The sequence below is a fragment of the Panulirus ornatus genome, chromosome 1, assembly GCF_036320965.1.
Source record: "Panulirus ornatus isolate Po-2019 chromosome 1, ASM3632096v1, whole genome shotgun sequence".
Classification (NCBI taxonomy): domain Eukaryota; kingdom Metazoa; phylum Arthropoda; class Malacostraca; order Decapoda; family Palinuridae; genus Panulirus; species Panulirus ornatus.
In genome coordinates this window covers 84511020-84531702 of record NC_092224.1, presented here as the reverse complement: position 1 = coordinate 84531702, position 20683 = coordinate 84511020, and the positions used below count along the sequence as shown (strand labels likewise).

Below are 20683 nucleotides of genomic sequence, written 5' to 3'. Positions count from 1 at the left end.
TTGCAGACAATGCCAAGGTCATGAAAAAAGTGAAGAATGATAATGTTTGAATCAGCCTAAAGGGAAACTTTGATAAAATCTAAACTGGTTAGATAAACGGATGATGAAAATAAAGCTAAATAAATACATGGTAATGAGGATAGGATACAGCAAATGAAGGCATCAGCATGATTTTTACCTTGTGAGGAAAATATTAAAGGTATCCATTTGTGAAAGAGAACTAAGGATTGACATTATGCATTATTTGATACTCAAGTAACACATCAGGGAACTGAGAAAAATGCAACTGTATGTTGGCAAATAGGAGAACTGCATATGAGTATGAGGATATGAGGGTTAGTAATTCATTCACAAAATATCTCAAACCAAAACTGGTTAATGTCTCACAAGTATGGTCACCAGACTTCAAAAAGCACAAAGATGTGATTGAAAGGGTACTGAGAGGAGCAACATAGATGATACCTAATTTAAGAGAATGGTGTTACAATGAGAGGCTTTGGGCAACAAAGTTGTCAACCACAGAGGCAAAACAGGAGAGATGGGGATCTGATAACATTACCAGTCAACAGTTCTTCCAAAGAAGCAAACCCAGTGTAACCACAGGCAATAACAAAAATCCAGCCAAAAAGTTAGTTGGAAAGGATGTTATAAAGCACATCAGTCTTAGGAAGGTGAATGGCAAGAATAAACTAACCTATGACAGTAAATGCCAGAAGATTAAAAATTATTTAAAGGCTATTTGTTGGCATAGGAATTCAGGAGAAAAGGCCCTACAAATCCATAAGTCTCTCCCCACACTGGACAAATAGCAAGATAATTATAAGTCTTATTTAAATGAAGAAATTAACAAATAACTTTCTCTGCACAAAAACACAAGTACTAATACCACAGATATTGTTTCTTTTATATGAAAACTAACTACAGTAGTGAGGACTTACATCTAGCATCATGGCCAGATAACATATATGCACACTCTGACACTCTGTAGGAGACTGAGATGTGTGATATTTTTCACAACTGCAGCAGTAGATTTTTTTTTATATGTCGAAGGCTCCAGTCACGGACTAAAGGCTGCTAGTGATAACCATTAGCTGGGATTCAAAATGGATGAGGGAAGCTTTAAATCATCTTATGATAACCGTAGCAGGCTGATAAGGATTAATGGGAAACAAAGGGAACAATTGCAAGGATTAAAAGGTATCAGAAATATAACTTATATGGTTAAGATTCCAATATAGGACTATATATATATACTGGCAAATGAAACTCTTTCAAGAAAAGCCAAAATTATAGTTTTATGAATAGACTATGCACTTCCCCAGCAATGATGTGCTTTGAAACTAACTCATGTAGTAATTGTTATGGCATGTAACTGGTCTGAGGAGACAATAAAGTTACAACTCCATGCAAACATGCAATTTATGCCATTTCTCTGTTCTGTCAGGTAGCCATGTAGAAGGTATAAAGGGATTCTCTGGACTAAGATTTTTCAATTACTAGCAATACTATAGAAAGAGCATGAAGAGTGACTCCTTATCAGCTTCACTCAACATCACCACTTAACCTAGGTCTCTAATGTGAACATATCTGTTATCCAATGCATTACATTGTTCTCAGGTACTGAAGAGTCAAGAGCAGTGGCAGCCATGCAACTAATTAATCTACTGCAACAGAAATTCTTTTTAACATCTTGCTACATCATGAGATTGGGACTGGAAGTATCAGAAGACTACATAATCATAGTTTAATATAAAAGAGGTGCTACATTTCATGAGACTTGCCTTACGAATGCACAACCATTTAAAAGTTCTAACATGAGTGAAAAGACGCAGTGAGGTACAATCACTGTATATTGGCACCTATGAATGCAATGCTATCTGCTTTAACTCTGGATAAACCTCACCTTGTCTGGAATGTACTACATGACGAAGGCTGTCTACACTTGGTGGAGCAGGAGGTGGCTGTGATCCACCTCGCGTAGAAAGGGGTGATGGGGTTGATGGGCCATGTGGAGGGCTAGGCATCGGGGGTGGAGGTGGTGGAGTTGAACGTGGTTCAATTTGTGCATATGTCTCACTGCCAACACCTCTTGTGCCCTCATATATACAGGCATACATCTCGTCAGCTGAGTCATCTGATACTGTCATATAGTACCTGTATAATGTCCATAAAGGTCATCCCCAATCACGTGTTCAGCAAACACTTGGTATTAACTACTGTTTTTAATATATTAGTCTACAGTTATAACACAAACAAGACTTCTTTGTGAACAGTTATGCATTCAACATATTATTCATAGCCCTTCTATAAGCAATCAAAAGGTAAATAACTTAACTAAAAATAACATATGGGCAACTCATCATATTTTGAAATGCATACAAGGTAAATATTTCATGAGCTTTCATCAATAATCTTTCCACATCATGAGATTATACTGATACATAATACATGCAAAAATAGCCATGATCTGAGAGTATTCTTCTTATGTACACAATGTTTTGCTTATCTTGGAGTCAAACCCATACTTTCATCAACCAGTTAAATCTGATAAGCTTGACTATACACAAGTATGAAGTAGGAGCATGACCTCCCATCCAGACTCCAGTAGAATTCCATGAGTAAGTCTGAGTTACCACTCACAACTGTCAATCAAGAGCATAAAGGAGAGGACCTGACTTATGATTGAACCAACAAAAGAATGTGAAGAAATTAAGTTATGTCAACATACAGGTAAACATGGCAATCACCTACACATAAGTTTATTTCTATGTAACACTGAAAAAGTATGCATATCAACAATCTGTTAACTTAAGTGTTTGCAAACTGAAAGAGAAAAAAGTGAAAAGTACGCTCAACAAAAAAGGTAAAACTTAGTAATAACATCACACTCTCACAGTTTCAAATATAAGACTATAGCCATGCTGAAGTAATCCAGAGATGGTAAATAAAAGAAAGGTAAAGCCTTAAATTTAAGATCAAAGAGAAAACGGTTACTGCCAAAAAAAAGCGAAAAAGATAAAATAATAAACACTCACTTCTTATACAAAAAAGTCTCCCTCCTGACTAGCAAGAACATTAATTAGCTAAAATATTACTTGCTCTTGACAATAACAGAGTGCTCTTTGAATTGTTAACATGAAACAAAAATTTTGCTTGCTTTTTTAGTATGGGCTCATCTTTCCCATCTTAATGAGGAAGTATCGGGTACTGAGCCTTCCAAGAAAAATCTTCAGTTTGTTCGTTCACCTGTTTCTAAAGTCATAATGTGATAATACAAAAGGGGTGGATTTCCAGCCCCTCCTCCTTACTCTATGGTGCCTTCTACAACATGCAGACAATAAATGAAGAATATTCTTTCTTCCTTATCCACAGAGACATTGAAATAATAGCACAACCACTTAAAAGAACACACACATGACCAAAATTCTCAAAAGTACTATTCCTTTATCAAAAAATCTTCGTTTCAATGGTAGAAATTAACTGAGTAGCAGGATCCTCGAACTTGAAGATAAAGAAGGAACAGAAAAGAAAGTAAACATGAATTCAAACTAGAAAAGGAGGCAGCAATACTACCAGTGCTTAAAAATCGCAAACAAAATAACAGTCTAATAAGACCAGTGCAAAACTGCATAAGTTAAGGATATGTGTTGAGTCAGCTGAAAGGCTGTATGCACAGTCTGCCCACGTTGAATGAGTTAAAACAGGATCTAAAACAGACATTGTCTTTCTAGTGATATAGAGAATAAACACCCATGGTGACATCACACACTATATCTCTGACAACTGTTACAATTGGAACTTCCTTAAAGGGGTGGCCAAAGCAACATTCTCCATAACTAAAGAACTCCAGTGCTGCATCTTAACGTTTAGCACCTCATCCTTAACAGGCCACTAGCAGAGAGCCTCATCCTTAACAGGCCACTAGCAGAGAGCAAGTCTAAGGCACTGACATCACACACCCATGCCACAAACCCACCTCTCTTCCTATTCTTACATATGCCTTAGTCTCTTGATAGAAACTCATCAATGCTTCTAGTGGCTTTCATACCATACTAAATTTCTGTAAAACTTTCCAGAAAGCACCTTTATCAACCCTAACATATGCTTTCCCTAGATCTATAAACACCACATACAAATAGAGTTTTAACTGTTAGGGTAGCATTCCAATACGGCAGAGGAGAACAAATACTAATATGATATGAAATTTAAAAAATATGTCAGTGACAGAACGACAGCCTTACACTAAAAATATATATCAGAACCACCAAGAAACCATGCAAGTGACTGTTCACCAATAAAAATCAAACAAACCACCAAAAAACCACACAAGTGACTTCACCAATAAAAATCAAACAGGATACTAGAACTTCAATTGTTTTTTCCTAGCGCTACCTCGTGTGCCCATGTGGGGAGGAAGGGTGCCATTTCATGTGTGGCAGGGTGGCGACGGGAATGGATGAAGGCAGTGAGTATGAATTGTACATGTGTATATATGTATATGTCTGTGTATGTATATGTATGTTTATGTTGAAATGTATAGGTGTGCAGGTGTGGGCGTTTATGTATATACATGTGTATGTGGGTGGGTTGGGCCATTCCTTCGTCTGTTTCTTTGCGCTACCTCGCTAACGCAGGAGACAGTGACTAAGTATAATAAAATAATAAAAAAAAGGTTAATTATATCATCATATGGTGAAGGCACAGGCTCAGCCTAGCTAAAAGTAAGAAATAACCCTCTTTAACTAAAATACCATCCAAATGCAAAGAAAAACATGGCTAGCTTGGGATATCAATGTAATACTAATAAAAAGATTGAGGAGTAATAAACCAAGCAATTCAGAGATTTCCATAATGTGTTTATAAACCCATATATTTTGCATGACTGTGTTTTGAATCTTTCATATACAAGTGGTACATTCTATACGACCATTACTAAGGTTTATGTAATGTTTGCCAAAAGTATGAATGACTGCATATGAACTTAGTATTATCAAAACAAGGTCTATCAGCTCATACTATACACACCAGTCAAGAGTGCTGCTGACAAACTTTCAAATACACACATACAGAAAAAGAGAGAGGGTACCTACCTTTTGATGAGTACCTACAATAAGAGTTTGCCAAGAAGCAAAGTTTGTGCACAGAGCTCATGACATACTTTTGCTTGTTTAACAATAGCATTACTTTCTGCTGTCATGCACAGTACACAAGTGTTGATCCTGGCTCATCAAGGACCGTTTTTAACCAATAATCTTAGGTTTTACATGCTTCTGTATTTGTATTTTTATGTTGACGGCTCCAGTCATGGACAAAAGTCCACATCAAAGTTGGGCCCTTACTAAAATATTGAGAGAACTGTGAAGTGGAAAAAGAAATGTAAAACCTGTCTTTTAGAATGAGCCAGGTTATAGTTATTGGGATAGACATGAGAAGGTAGAGAGCTCCAAAGCTACGATGTGTAGGGAAAGAAGCAGGCCCAACCTTGAGTTGCTGATGGCCACACAATAATCGTGTGATGCAGCAGCTTGGTGACTATTCTGTAGTCTAGCTAGTGCTGTGGGCACACAAGCAACCAGCTCTTGTTAGCAAAAACCAGAGTAATACCTACAGAAGAGGGAAAAAGAACCAACACTGCAGTGTAAGGTAAGGGGGGTCAAGTTTGGAAGCTAGCCTGAGACAGTTTATAAGGCAGACCACTTTAGACTCAACTTGCCAAGTAAGAATGCAGAGTGAGAACCACCCCAAATGTGAGAGCAATACTCTACATAAGGACAAATCAATCCCTTGTATAAACAGAGCAACTGTTCAGAAGAGAAGTGTTGACACCTAAACAGGACACCCTGTTTCTTAGAGACAGACATAGCTATTCCTGCAATGTGAGGTTTCCAAGAAAGAGTGGATGTTACATTAATACCAAGTATGTTTCAGGAATATTTCTTATTTCACATGGAACTACACTGAATAATCTTTCCAGCTTTCCTGCTAGGCTCTTGAAATTTTTTGCCTGATACCTCTTTGGTATACAGTATTCCAAATTACAACTGCACACCTAAACATTACTTTTGATGCCCTCAATATGCTGCTTAGCACACATTTTCATGTGTCTTTCTCTTCTTTCAAACTCTCATAAGTTCCAATCCCATGATTCTGTTTGTGAGGGGTTTTTAAATAATCTCCTATCTTCTACTTCCACCAATCTAATTGATGACCATACAACACAGCAGTATTCAATTTTGCTTCTTATGTACATTCTCAACCATATCATCATTAGCTTTCCATTTCTTGGAAAGTACACTCTCATCATCATAACACTCATCACCTGACTTGACATTATCATTTCATCAATATGCTCTTTGAATTCTAAGTTCTCATTTATGATGACTCCAAGACCTTTAACATATACTTCAGGGACTGCGGTATATGTGATCAAATATGGGTTAAAGAGGAACCAGAGAAACAGTGCAGTTCTAAAATGTTTAACACATAAATCTACTGGTGCCTCCACTAGAGTTATAAAGGACTTATATGCGATGTGAATTATGCCATTTGTTGGTTATGTTCCTTCAGGTTTGGCAAATCCTAAGAAAAAACCACCGAAGCAATTCAGAATATTGCCCATCGAATAATTTCTAATGCAACCAGGTGGAATAAGTGTGATAATCTACAAAGAAAAGCTGGAGTAGAGAAAGAAATGTAATATTAGGATGTAAAATACTTAGAGATAAGAGGTTTGATGTCCTGGCATACTGAATTAATTTGTTCATCAATCATGAAGACTCTTTTGTCATGGATACCCCCTTGGGGGAGTTCTGAGAGGAACAGGACTTTTGAAATATAGATAGATATATAGAAGTAGTGGACTGGAAACAGGTCCATGGGGAAATAGAGCAAGGCTGTTATAACCCATACAAGAGATTGCAGCATTAAGGATATTATCAGAAATACTTATTGTGATGAAGACAGAGATCTGAATACTGATAATGCATTATTAAAGAAAAGAAGGGTGAATGTTGTTAGTAAGCAGGCCCGTGAGGTGGTACTTGAAAAGATTCATGCATTTTGAAAACATGGTACAATTCAACAATGAAAGAAGTTAAATGGGATTTGTGACATGGAGAAATGAGTCACTGAATAAGAAATGTAGTAGATCCACTTATGAATCTTCCTTAACCCAGGCAGAAGATGCTATTAATAGGGTTATAATGGAAGACATAGATTTGCAAGTTTTTATTGCTCTTCTATTCCCATTTCTTTAAGGGCATTCCCTACTTGGTTCTCTAATTTAAAAAATCCACTGGTTTGGTGTGTTCTTGTAGTCAGCATATTTTGAACAATTATCATTCTGCTTCTCAATCCCTCTTGGACATGTTTCGATAAATCCAACATTTTCCATACTCTTGCCAATACTAGTTCATGTCATTGTTTTGGGCTTCTGTTTAATGCTGATGAGTAATTTCTATATTCAAACTCCTGCCATTCATTGTTTCTTTTTAGTCAATCATCTCCATTTATTCCCTTTTTTTCACCTATTATACAATCTCCATCTCTGTTTAAATCTTTCCGTACATCTATTACCATGTCTCTTGTTCTTCATTTATTCTTTCTCTTTCCTGCATTTTGACCATAATCACTTTTGATTGTAATATTTTCTACATATTCCACAGCTAATGAAGATCAAATGCACATTTCTTTTACACTCTTGGTAATTCATACAACAGAAGCTGATGTCTGTTTGGACTCAGCTGTGAGACTGCATGTACATGCAAATGTAAATATCTGTTGTTTTTTGCAGCACACTGGCCTAAGTGTGCACAATCATATTCTTCCATTTTATAAATTCCTTTTTTTATCATTATAACACTTAATCGCCGTCTCCCGAATTAGCGAAGTAGCGCAAGGAAACAGAAGAGAAATGGCCCAACCCACACACATACACATGTATATACATAAAAGCTCACACACACACACACACACACACACACACACACACACATATACATACATATACTTTTCAACCTTCAAAAAGTGGAAAGAGAAGGAGTCATAAGGGGAGTGCTCATCCTCCTCGAAGGCTCAGATTGGGGTGTTTAAATGTGTGTGGATGTAACCAAGATGAGAAAAAAGGAAAGATAGGTAGTATGCTTGAGGAAAGGAACCTGGATGTTTTGGCTCTGAGCAAAACAAAGCTCAAGGGTAAAGGGGAAGAGTGGTTAGGGAATGTCTTGAGAGTAAAATTAGGGGTTAGTGAGAGGACAAGAGCAAAGGAAGGAGTAGCACTACTCCTGAAACAGGAGATGTGGGAGTATGTGATAGAATGTAAGAAAGTAAACTCTAGATTGATATGGGTAAAACTGAAAGTGGATGGAGAGAGATGGGTTATCATTGGTGCCTATGCACCTGGTCATGAGAAGAAAGTTCATGAGGCAAGAGTTTTGGGAGCAGCTGAGTGAGTGTGTTAGCAGCTTTGATGCACGATAACAAGTTACAGTGAAGGGTGATTTGAATGCAAAGGTGAGTAATGTGGCAGTTGAGGGTATAATTGGTGTACATGGGGTGTTCAGTGTTGTAAATGGAAGGTGAAGTGCTTGTAGATTTGCGTGCTGAAAAAGGTCTGGTGACTGGGAATACCTGATTTAAAAAGAGAGATATACGTAAGTATACATATGTAAGTAGGAGAGATGACCAGAGAGTGTTATTGGATTGTGTGTTAATTGATAGGTGCGTGAAAGAGAGACTTTTGGATGTTAATGAGCTGAGAGGGGCAACTGGAGAGATGTCTGATAATTATCTTCTGGAGGCGAAGGTGAAGATTTGTTGAGGTTTTCAGAAAAGAAGAGAGAATGTTGCCGTGAAGAGTGGTGAGAGTGAGCTTGGAAAGGAGACTTGTGTGAGGAAGTACAAGGAGACATTAAGTACAGAATGGAAAAAGGTGAGAGCAAATGACATAAGGGGAGTGAGGGAGGAATGGGATGTACTTAGGGAACCAGTGATGGCTTGCGCAAAAGGTGTGAGGTGAGCAGATTAGAAAGGGTAGTGAGTGGTGGGATGAAGACAAACGAACAAATGGGAACATCGGTGAAAGGGGCTAATGGGGAGGTAATAACAAGTAGTGGTGAAGTGAGGAGATGTAGTGAGTATTTTGAAGGTCTGTTGAATGTGTTTGAGGATAGAGTGGCAGATATAGGGTGTTTTGGTCAAGGTGGTGTGCAAAGTGAGAGAGTCAGGGAAAATGGTTTGGTGAACAGAGAAGAGCTGTTGAAAGCTTTGCGGAATATGAAAGCCGGCAAGGCAATGGATTTGGATGGTACTGCAGTGGAATTTATCAAAAAAGGGGGTGACTGTGTTGTTGACTGATTGGAGAGGATATTTAGTGTATGTATGGTTCATGGTGAAGTACCTGAGGCTTGGCAGAATGCATGCATAGCACCACTGTACAATGGCAATGGGGATAAAGGTGAGTGTTCAAATTACATAGATAAACGTTGGTTGAGTATTCCTGGGAAAATTTATATGGGAGGGTGCTGATTGAGAGGATAAAGGCATGTACAGAGCATCAGATTGGGGGAGAGCAGCGTGGTTTCAGAAGTAGTAAAGGATATGTGGATCAGGTGTTTGCTTTAATGAATGTATATGAGAAATACTTAGAAAAACAGATGGAATTGTATGTAGCAATTATGTATCTGGAGAAGGCATATGATAAAGTTGATAGAGATGCTCTGTGGAAGGTACTATGAGTATATGGTGTGGGAGGCGAGTTGCTAGAAGCAGTGAAAAGTTTTTATCAAGGATGTAAGGCATGCGTACGAGTGGGAAGAGAGGAAAGTGATTGGTTCTCAGTGAATGTCAGTTTGTGGCAGGGGTGCGTGATGTCTCCATGATTGTCCAATTTGTTTATGGATGGGATTGTTAGGGAGGTGAATGCAAGAGTTTTGGAGATAGGGGCAAGTATGCAGTCTGTTGTGGATAAGAGGATTTGGGAGGTGAGTCAGTTGTTTGCTGATAATATAGCGCTGATGACTGATTTGAGTGAGAAACTGCAGAAGCTGGTGACTGAGTTTGGTAAAGTGTGTGAAAGAGGAATGCTGAGAGTAAATGTGAATAAGAGCAAGGTTATTAGGTTCAGTAGGGTTGAGGGACAAGTTAATTGGGAGGCAAGTTTGAATGAAGAAAAGCTGGAGGAAGTGAAGTGTTTTAGATATCTGGGAGAGGATTTAGCAGGGGATGGACCATGGAAGCGGAAGTGAGTCACAGGATGGGGGAGAGGGCGAAAATGCTATCTCAGAGCAAAAACGGGTACGCTGGAAGAAATAGATAAAGGTTCCAACAATGTTATATGGTTGCAAGGCATGGGCTATAAAAAGGGTTGTGCAGAGGAGGGTGGATGTGTTGGAAATAAAGTGTCTGAGAACAATATGTGGTGTGAGGTGGTTTAATCGAATAAGTAATGAAAGGGTAAGAGAGATGTGTGGAAATAAAAAGAGTGTGGCTGAGAGAGTAGAAGAGGGTGTACTGAAACAGTTTGGTCACATGGAGTGAATGAGTGAGGAAAGATTGACAAAGAAGATATATGTATCAGAGGTGGACGGAACAAGGAGAAGTGGGAGACCAAATTGGAGGTGGAAGGATGGAGTGAATAAGATTTTCACTGGTTACAATAATTATGTTCTTCCTTTCCAGAAAATCCTCTTACATCAAGAAATCCAAACAGAAGTGCTCACATACATTTTCTTGGATGATTGTGCTCTCAATAATCCAATTGCCTTCACTTGCCTCGTATTATCTGCACGTTGGATTGTATTATATCATATTTTGCTTTGTCTGTCTCCCACGTCGGCAAAGTAGCACAAGGAAACAGACAAAAGAATAGCCCAACCCATCCACATACACATGTATATACATACACGTCCACACACGCAAATATTCTATTTTTATTTTGCTTTGTCGCTGTCTCCTGCGTTTGCGAGGTAGCGCAAGGAAACAGACGAAAGAAATGGCCAAACCCACCCCCATACACATATATATACACACACGTCCACACACGCAAATATACATAACTATACATCTCAATGTACACATATATATACACACACAGACACATACATATATACCCATGCACACAATTCACACTGTCTGCCTTTATTCATTCCCATCGCCACCTCGCCACACATGGAATACCGTCCCCCTCCCCCGTCGTGTGTGCGGGGTAGCGCTAGGAAAAGACAACAAAGGCCTCATTCGTTCACACTCAGTCTCTAGCTGTCATGCAATAATGCCCGAAACCACAGCTCCCTTTCCACATCCAGGCCCCACACAACTTTCCATGGTTTACCCCAGACGCTTCACATGCCCTGATTCAATCCACCGACAGCACATCAACCCCGGTATACCACATCGATCCAATTCACTCTATTCCTTGCCCTCCTTTCACCCTCCTGCATGTTCAGGCCCCGATCACACAAAATCTTTTTCACTCCATCTTTCCACCTCCAATTTGGTCTCCCTCTTCTCCTCGTTCCCTCCACCTCCGACACATATATCCTCTTGGTCAATCTTTCCTCACTCATTCTCTCCATGTGCCCAAACCACTTCAAAACACCCTCTTCTGCTCTCTCAACCACGCTCTTTTTACTTCCACACATCTCTCTTAACCTTACATTACTTACTCAATCAAGCCACCTCACACCACACATTGTCCTCAAACATCTCATTTCCAGCACATCCACCCTCCTGCGCACAACTCTATCCATAGCCCACGCCTCGCAACCATACAACATTGTTGGAGCCACTATTCCTTCAAACATACCCATTTTTGCTTTCTGAGATAATGTTCTCGACTTCCACACATTCTTCAAGGCTCCCAGGATTTTCGCCCCCTCCCCCACCCTATGATTCACTTCCGCTTCCATGGTTCCATCCGCTGCCAGATCCACTCCCAGATATCTAAAACACTTTACTTCCTCCAGTTTTTCTCCATTCAAACTTACCTCTCAATTGACTTGACCCTCAACCCTACTGTACCTAATAACCTTGCTCTTATTAACATTTACTCTTAACTTTCTTCTTTCACACACTTTACCAAACTCAGTTACCAGCTTCTGCAGTTTCTCACTTGAATCAGCCACCAGCGCTGTATCATCAGCGAACAACAACTGACTCACTTCCCAAGCTCTCTCATCCACAACAGACTTCATTCTTGCCCCTCTTTCCAAAACTCTTGCATTCACCTCCCTAACAACCCAATCCATAAACAAATTAAACAACCATGGAGACATCACACACCCCTGCCGCAAACCTACATTCACTGAGAACCAATCACTTCCCTCTCTTCCTACACATACACATGCCTTACATCCTCGATAAAATTTTCACTGCTTCTAACAACTTGCCACTCACACCATATATTCTTAATGCCTTCCACAGAGCATCTCTATCAACTCTATCATATGCCTTCTCCAGATCCATAAATGCTACATACAAATCCATTTGCTTTTCTAAGTATTTCTCCCATACATTCTTCAAAGCAAACACCTGATCCACACATCCTCTACCACTTCTGAAACCACACTGCTCTTCCCCAATCTGATGCTCTGTACATGCCTTCACCCTCTCAATCAATACCCTCCCATATAATTTACCAGGAATACTCAACAAACTTATACCTCTGTAATTTGAGCACTAACTCTTATCCCCTTTGCCTTTGTACAATGGCACTATGCACGCATTCCACCAATCCTCAGGCACCTCACCATGAGTCATACATACATTAAATAACCTCACCAACCAGTCAACAATACAGTCACCCCCTTTTTTAATAAATTCCACTGCAATACCATCCAAACCTGCTGCCTTGCCGGCTTTCATCTTCTGCAAAGCTTTTAGTACCTCTTCTCTGTTTACCAAATCATTTTCCCCAACCCTCTCACTTTGCACACCACCTCGACCAAGACACCCTATATCTGCCACTCTATCATCAAACACATTCAACAAACCTTCAAAATACTCACTCCATCTCCTTCTCACATCACCACTACTTGTTATCACCTCCCCATTAGCGCCCTTCACTGAAGTTCCCATTTGCTCCCTTGTCTTACACACTTTATTTACCTCCTTCCAGAACATCTTTTTATTCTCCCTAAAATTTAATGATACATGCAAATATACATACCTATACATCTCAACGTATACATATACATACACACACAGACATATACATATATACACATGTACATAATTCATACTGTCTGCCTTTATTTATTCCCATCACCACCCCACCACACATGAAATAACAACCCCCTCCTCCCTCATGTGTGCGAGGTAGTGCTAGGAAAAGACAACAAAGGCCACATTCGTTCACACTCAGTCTCTAGCTGTCATGTAATAATGCACCGAAACCACAGCTTGGATTGTATTTCACCATATAAATTAGTGTCTTCATTTTCTTCTTATTCTTTTTTTTTTGCCATTCTTTGACTGTATTAATGTGGTATTATTTCTCAAAAATTTATCATTTTCATCAATGTTTAGATTCTATTGTCCATCTGACTTTTTCACATTTTCTACACCTTTCTCACTATGTTTATGCTCTTCACCAACTGTGTACAGACTATCACTCCTGTCACTCTCATCAGCAGTTTCTCCTTGTCTTTCACTTGCTTCATCTAAATTCCCTCCACAGCTCTGTTGCCTAAATCCAGTCACTCCACTAATTAGGTGGGAGAACATGGGAGGTGAAGCAGTTGCAGTAAGCAGATGATGAGGCTCGGGTGACAAACCCCAAAGAGAAACTCTAGAAACTGGTGACAGTTTGGAGGAATGCATTAAAGGAAAAAGTTGAAAGTAAATGCATTAAAGGAAAAAGTTGAAAGTAAATGCATACAAAAGTGTGTAAATAAAGGAAAGATAATGAGGAGCAACAGAAGAATGAGAATTGATAGTCAGAGCCTACTGCTGAATAAAGGGGATATGGAGGAAGAGATCTTTAGGCACCTGCAAGTGGACATGGTAGTGAATGAAGCCGTAGTGAATAAAGTGAGTTTTGGGGTTGCAGAGAAGGCCAAGGTCCTAGGTGTACTAAGGAGCATGTGGATGGAAAGGTTGGGATCAATTAGGGCAAAGATGGGTAAGTCAGAAAGTTTACTCCTAACAGTGTTATATGGTTGCAAGTCTTGGGCCTTGAATGCAAAAGAAAGGATAAAGATGAGCAAGTTAGATATGAAATGCCTGAGGACAATATGAGGAGTAAGGTGGGTTGATCATATAAGAATCATAATGTACAAGAGAAGTGGGGAAATAAACAAAGTCTAATTAAGATAGATGACCTAGGTGTGCTGAAATGTTTAAGACCTGTGGCAAGAATAGGCAAAAAAAATATGTATGTATCGCAAGTAGAGGAGGAAAGGAAGAAAGAACAAGGAGATGGAAGAATAAGCGAAGGAGTTATTGGGGCACTGGGACCTGAACGTTCAAAGGCAAGCGTGACATGTACTCTGCTGACGATGGATTGAACCAGGGCAATGAAGTGGCTGGTGCTTGATTCAGTCCATTATAATTTGGCAATTATCTCTTTGTTTCTGATTTTACCTTTCTATGGCCGGAGAAATAACTGAGCATATGATATAAAAGCACAATAGCATTAAAGTATAGCGCAATTTAATATGATGACCTTGATGTAGCACAGGTACCCAAATTACTACCATTAACAACATTTTCTGTTGCAATATAACATGGGCCCAGCTGGCCACACACTATGGACAGCCAGTGCTTACATGCCACACTGTCCACTGGGTCAGTTCTCTGCAAGCATTCAGAGAGCAAGGAGACATCATTTCCCTCTCAAGTAGTTCTACACTTCTGCATACGAGAACCAATTACTATTATGCCTAAGCATCCAGCAAGTACTCCTACTGCAAGTGAGCCTATCTAAACACTAAATAAATATGAACTTGGGTCTAGACCTTCAAATCAACATTATGGCACTAATGAGAGTAGGATCTGCACTACAAAGAAGAAAAGCTAATCTATCAAGAAAGCCTTTTCTCAGCCATCTACTTCAAAGATGGCAATGCACATCATGATGCCGACATATGAAGAGGGAGGATGCCCTGAAAATCTGGGTGCAAGAAATGCATGTGCAAAAGTTTTCTGTCACATGGCAAATGATTGAAAACTAAGCAATCAAAATTCAAGACTAAAAAACAAAAAAGAAAATTACAATGAAAATAGGGCAAAAAAAGAGCATATTATGACATATATTATGCTCTTTTTGATACAAAATCTTTACAAACTGAGTACTACAAGATTTCTGAAGTGCACCTGTCCTCACTGCATCAGGTTTGTCTTACTAAACAACTGCCTAACTATACAGTAAAAAATGGTTGCACTTATTTAGTTCTTTTTGGCTTAGTCTGGCCTTATTTCAAACAGATTTAATCTATCTATCTATCTATTCATCCATCAGTAGGTAGTTGTTGGTAGGCAGTCATTAACTAAGATTTATATTATCGGTACTAAAATACTTTGACCCAGGTAGTTTTTCTCTTTTTCTGCCTCACCCATACATGAATTGCTGGCATTCTGTCCTCAAACATACAATCTCTCCTTGTCACACTAAACATTTAACATTAAACTCACACAACTCATTCTTTATAACTCTAGATTTTTCTGTGGTAAGAGCTATGTGCAAGCCCTGACTTTTGGCAAAATGGTAAAAGCAATAGGTGGAAGTTGTAGGTACGAGCATTAGGCGGAAGTAGTAGGTTGGAACATCAGGTAGAAGTAGTTGGTAGGAAGATTAGGTGGAAGTGTTGGTAGGAACAGTATTTGATAGAAACACTGCACAAGAACTGCCCTTTGCCAGTGGCCTGTTAAGAGTGAGGCACTAAAGGCTAAAAAGCAGTGCTAGAGTTCAACAGTTATGGAGATTCTTTTACCATGGCCACAACCTTGAGGGAGTTCCTAAAGGGAATGGGTGTCAAAGATACAGATAGATACATAGATAGATAACAGGGTTTAAAGTAAAGAACATTACCACAACTAAAAATTCAAAGCATAAAATTTCAGTGCACATGTCTAGCCAGCAAGAGGGTCTGGCTTTGATTCCTGGGCAGAATAAAAATTCAAGTTGTCTTAGCAGTACCTAAATACCTCGTGCTAAAACAGTGAATAATCCCTGTGTGATAGAAGAGACCAAGCTATGAAATGAGGAGGTGGTAAGTACATCTCTTACCCTGGAAAAATGCAGAAGGGGGTGACAACTGACCCATCTCCTGCCCTACCTTTGCTGACTTTCTAAGCTGGGAGAGTGCTAGTAATTCAGCTTTTTTCGACATACCTGTCCACGAGTTAAACAAATGGTCAGCCTGTTCCAAATTATCATAAAATGGAGCAGAAATATCACTTTTCTAATTGATGAAAAAAAAGAGGCTCATACCTTTCTCTGTGAGAATAATTCCAAACCTGAACCTCAAAGGTCTATGAAAAACAAACTCTGCATTTCAGCAAAAACTTTCATATTGACAACATTACAAAATGGCAGACTTTAATTGGGATTCAATCTAAAAACCCTGATGAAAAACTTGAAAGAAATGCATTATTTTTTATTTATTATTATACTTTGTCGCTGTCTCCCGCGTTTGCGAGGTAGCGCAAGGAAACAGACGAAAGAAATGGCCCAACCCCCCCCCCCCATACACATGTATTTACATACGTCCACACACGCAAATATACATACCTACACAGCTTTCCATGGTTTACCCCAGACGCTTCACATGCCTTGATTCAATCCACTGACAGCACGTCAACCCCGGTATACCACATCGCTCCAATTCACTCTATTCCTTGCCCTCCTTTCACCCTCCTGCATGTTCAGGCCCCGATCACACAAAATCTTTTTCACTCCATCTTTCCACCTCCAATTTGGTCTCCCTCTTCTCCTTGTTCCCTCCAACTCCGACACATATATCCTCTTGGTCAATCTTTCCTCACTCATCCTCTCCATGTGCCCAAACCACTTCAAAACACCCTCTTCTGCTCTCTCAACCACGCTCTTTTTATTTCCACACATCTCTCTTACCCTTACGTTACTCACTCGATCAAACCACCTCACACCACACATTGTCCTCAAACATCTCATTTCCAGCACATCCATCCTCCTGCGCACAACTCTATCCATAGCCCACGCCTCGCAACCATACAACATTGTTGGAACCACTATTCCTTCAAACATACCCATTTTTGCTTTCCGAGATAATGTTCTCGACTTCCACACATTCTTCAAGGCCCCCAGGATTTTCGCCCCCTCCCCCACCCTATGATCCACTTCCGCTTCCATGGTTCCATCCGCTGCCAGATCCACTCCCAGATATCTAAAACACTTCACTTCCTCCAGTTTTTCTCCATTCAAACTCACCTCCCAATTGACTTGACCCTCAACCCTACTGTACCTAATAACCTTGCTCTTATTCACATTTACTCTTAACTTTCTTCTTCCACACACTTTTCCAAACTCAGTCACCAGCTTCTGCAGTTTCTCACATGAATCAGCCACCAGCGCTGTATCATCAGCGAACAACAACTGACTCACTTCCCAAGCTCTCTCATCCCCAACAGACTTCATACTTGCCCCTCTTTCCAAAACTCTTGCATTTACCTCCCTAACAACCCCATCCATAAACAAATTAAACAACCATGGAGACATCACACACCCCTGCCGCAAACCTACATTCACTGAGAACCAATCACTTTCCTCTCTTCCTACACGTACACATGCCTTACATCCTCGATAAAAACTTTTCACTGCTTCTAACAACTTTCCTCCCACACCATATATTCTTAATACCTTCCACAGAGCATCTCTATCAACTCTATCATATGCCTTCTCCAGATCCATAAATGCTACATACAAATCCATTTGCTTTTCTAAGTATTTCTCACATACATTCTTCAAAGCAAACACCTGATCCACACATCCTCTACCACTTCTGAAACCACACTGCTCTTCCCCAATCTGATGCTCTGTACATGCCTTCACCCTCTCAATCAATACCCTCCCATATAATTTACCAGGAATACTCAACAAACTTATACCTCTGTAATTTGAGCACTCACTCTTATCCCCTTTGCCTTTGTACAATGGCACTATGCACGCATTCCGCCAATCCTCAGGCACCTCACCATGAGTCATACATACATTAAATAACCTTACCAACCAGTCAACAATACAGTCACCCCCTTTTTTAATAAATTCCACTGCAATACCATCCAAACCTGCTGCCTTGCCGGCTTTCATCTTCCGCAAAGCTTTCACTACCTCTTCTCTGTTTACCAAATCATTTTCCCTAACCCTCTCACTTTGCACACCACCTCGACCAAAACACCCTATATCTGCCACTCTATCATCAAACACATTCAACAAACCTTCAAAATACTCAATCCATCTCCTTCTCACATCACCACTACTTGTTATCACTCCCATTAGCGCCCTTCACTGAAGTTCCCATTTGCTCCCTTGTCTTACACACTTTATTTACCTCCTTCCAGAACATCTTTTTATTCTCCCTAAAATTTAATGATACATGCAAATATACATACCTATACATCTCAACGTATACATATACATACACACACAGACATATACATAAAATACAATGTACATAATTCATACTGTCTGCCTTTATTTATTCCCATCACCACCCACCACACATGAAATAACAACCCCCTCCTCCCTCATGTGTGCGAGGTAGTGCTAGGAAAAGACAACAAAGGCCACATTCGTTCACATCAGTCTCTAGCTGTCATGTAATAATGCACCGAAACCACAGCTTGGATTGTATTTCACCATATAAATTAGTGTCTTCATTTTCTTCTTATTTCTTTTTTTTTTGCCATTCTTTGACTGTATTAATGTGGTATTATTTCTCAAAAATTTATCATTTTCATCAATGTTTAGATTCTATTGTCCATCTGACTTTTTCACATTTTCTACACCTTTCTCACTATGTTTATGCTCTTCACCAACTGTGTACAGACTATCACTCCTGTCACTCTCATCAGCAGTTTCTCCTTGTCTTTCACTTGCTTCATCTAAATTCCCTCCACAGCTCTGTTGCCTAAATCCAGTCCACTCCACTATTAGGTGGTGAGAACATGGAGGTGAAGCAGTTGCAGTAAGCAGATGATGAGGCTCGGGTGACAAACCCAAGAAGAAACTCTAGAAACTGGTGACAGTTTGGAGGAATGCATTAAAGGAAAAAGTTGAAAGTAAATGCATTAAAGGAAAAAGTTGAAAGTAAATGCATACAAAAGTGTGTAAATAAAGAAAGATAATGAGGAGCAACAGAAGAATGAGAATTGATAGTCAGAGCCTACTGCTGAATAAAGGGGATATGGAGGAAGAGATCTTTAGGCACCTGCAAGTGGACATGGTAGTGAATGAAGCGTAGTGAATAAAGTGAGTTTTGGGGTTGCAGAGAAGGCCAAGGTCCTAGGTGTACTAAGGAGCATGTGGATGGAAAGGTTGGGATCAATTAGGGCAAAGATGGGTAAGTCAGAAAGTTTACTCCTAACAGTGTTATATGGTTGCAAGTCTTGGGCCTTGAATGCAAAAGAAAGGATAAAGATGAGCAAGTTAGATATGAAATGCCTGAGGACAATATGAGGAGTAAGGTGGGTTGATCATATAAGAATCATAATGTACAAGAGAAGTGGGGAAATAAACAAAGTCTAATTAAGATAGATGACCTAGGTGTGCTGAAATGTTTAAGACCTGTGGCAAGAATAGGCAAAAAAAATATGTATGTATCGCAAGTAGAGGAGGAAAGGAAGAAAGAACAAGGAGATGGAAGAATAAGCGAAGGAGTTATTGGGGCACTGGGACCTGAACGTTCAAAGGCAAGCGTGACATGTACTCTGCTGACGATGGATTGAACCAGGGCAATGAAGTGGCTGGTGCTTGATTCAGTCCATTATAATTTGGCAATTATCTCTTTGTTTCTGATTTTACCTTTCTATGGCCGGAGAAATAACTGAGCATATGATATAAAAGCACAATAGCATTAAAGTATAGCGCAATTTAATATGATGACCTTGATGTAGCACAGGTACCCAAATTACTACCATTAACAACATTTTCTGTTGCAATATAACATGGGCCCAGCTGGCCACACACTATGGACAGCCAGTGCTTACATGCCACACTGTCCACTGGGTCAGTTCTCTGCAAGCATTCAGAGAGCAAGGAGACATCATTTCCCTCTCAAGTAGTTCTACACTTCTGCATACGAGAACCAATTACTATTATGCCTAAGCATCCAGCAAGTACTCCTACTGCAAGTGAGCCTATCTAAACACTAAATAAATATGAACTTGGGTCTAGACCTTCAAATCAACATTATGGCACTAATGAGAGTAGGATCTGCACTACAAAGAAGAAAAGCTAATCTATCAAGAAAGCCTTTTCTCAGCCATCTACTTCAAAGATGGCAATGCACATCATGATGCCGACATATGAAGAGGGAGGATGCCCTGAAAATCTGGGTGCAAGAAATGCATGTGCAAAAGTTTTCTGTCACATGGCAAATGATTGAAAACTAAGCAATCAAAATTCAAGACTAAAAAACAAAAAAGAAAATTACAATGAAAATAGGGCAAAAAAAGAGCATATTATGACATATATTATGCTCTTTTT

The 20683-nt window shown here is 39.5% G+C and overlaps 1 protein-coding gene across 4 annotated transcripts in view; it reads right to left on the bottom strand.

The window, feature by feature from the left end:
* LOC139750297 (uncharacterized) overlaps positions 1-20683 on the bottom strand; it is a 180363-nt gene that overhangs the window by 109742 nt on the left and 49938 nt on the right. For all 4 annotated transcript variants that reach the window (XM_071664932.1, XM_071664923.1, XM_071664951.1 and 1 more), the window contains exon 9: positions 1904-2154. In XM_071664932.1, coding sequence (XP_071521033.1) covers positions 1904-2154 — 251 coding nt within the window. The remainder of the gene's footprint in view (positions 1-1903; positions 2155-20683) is intronic.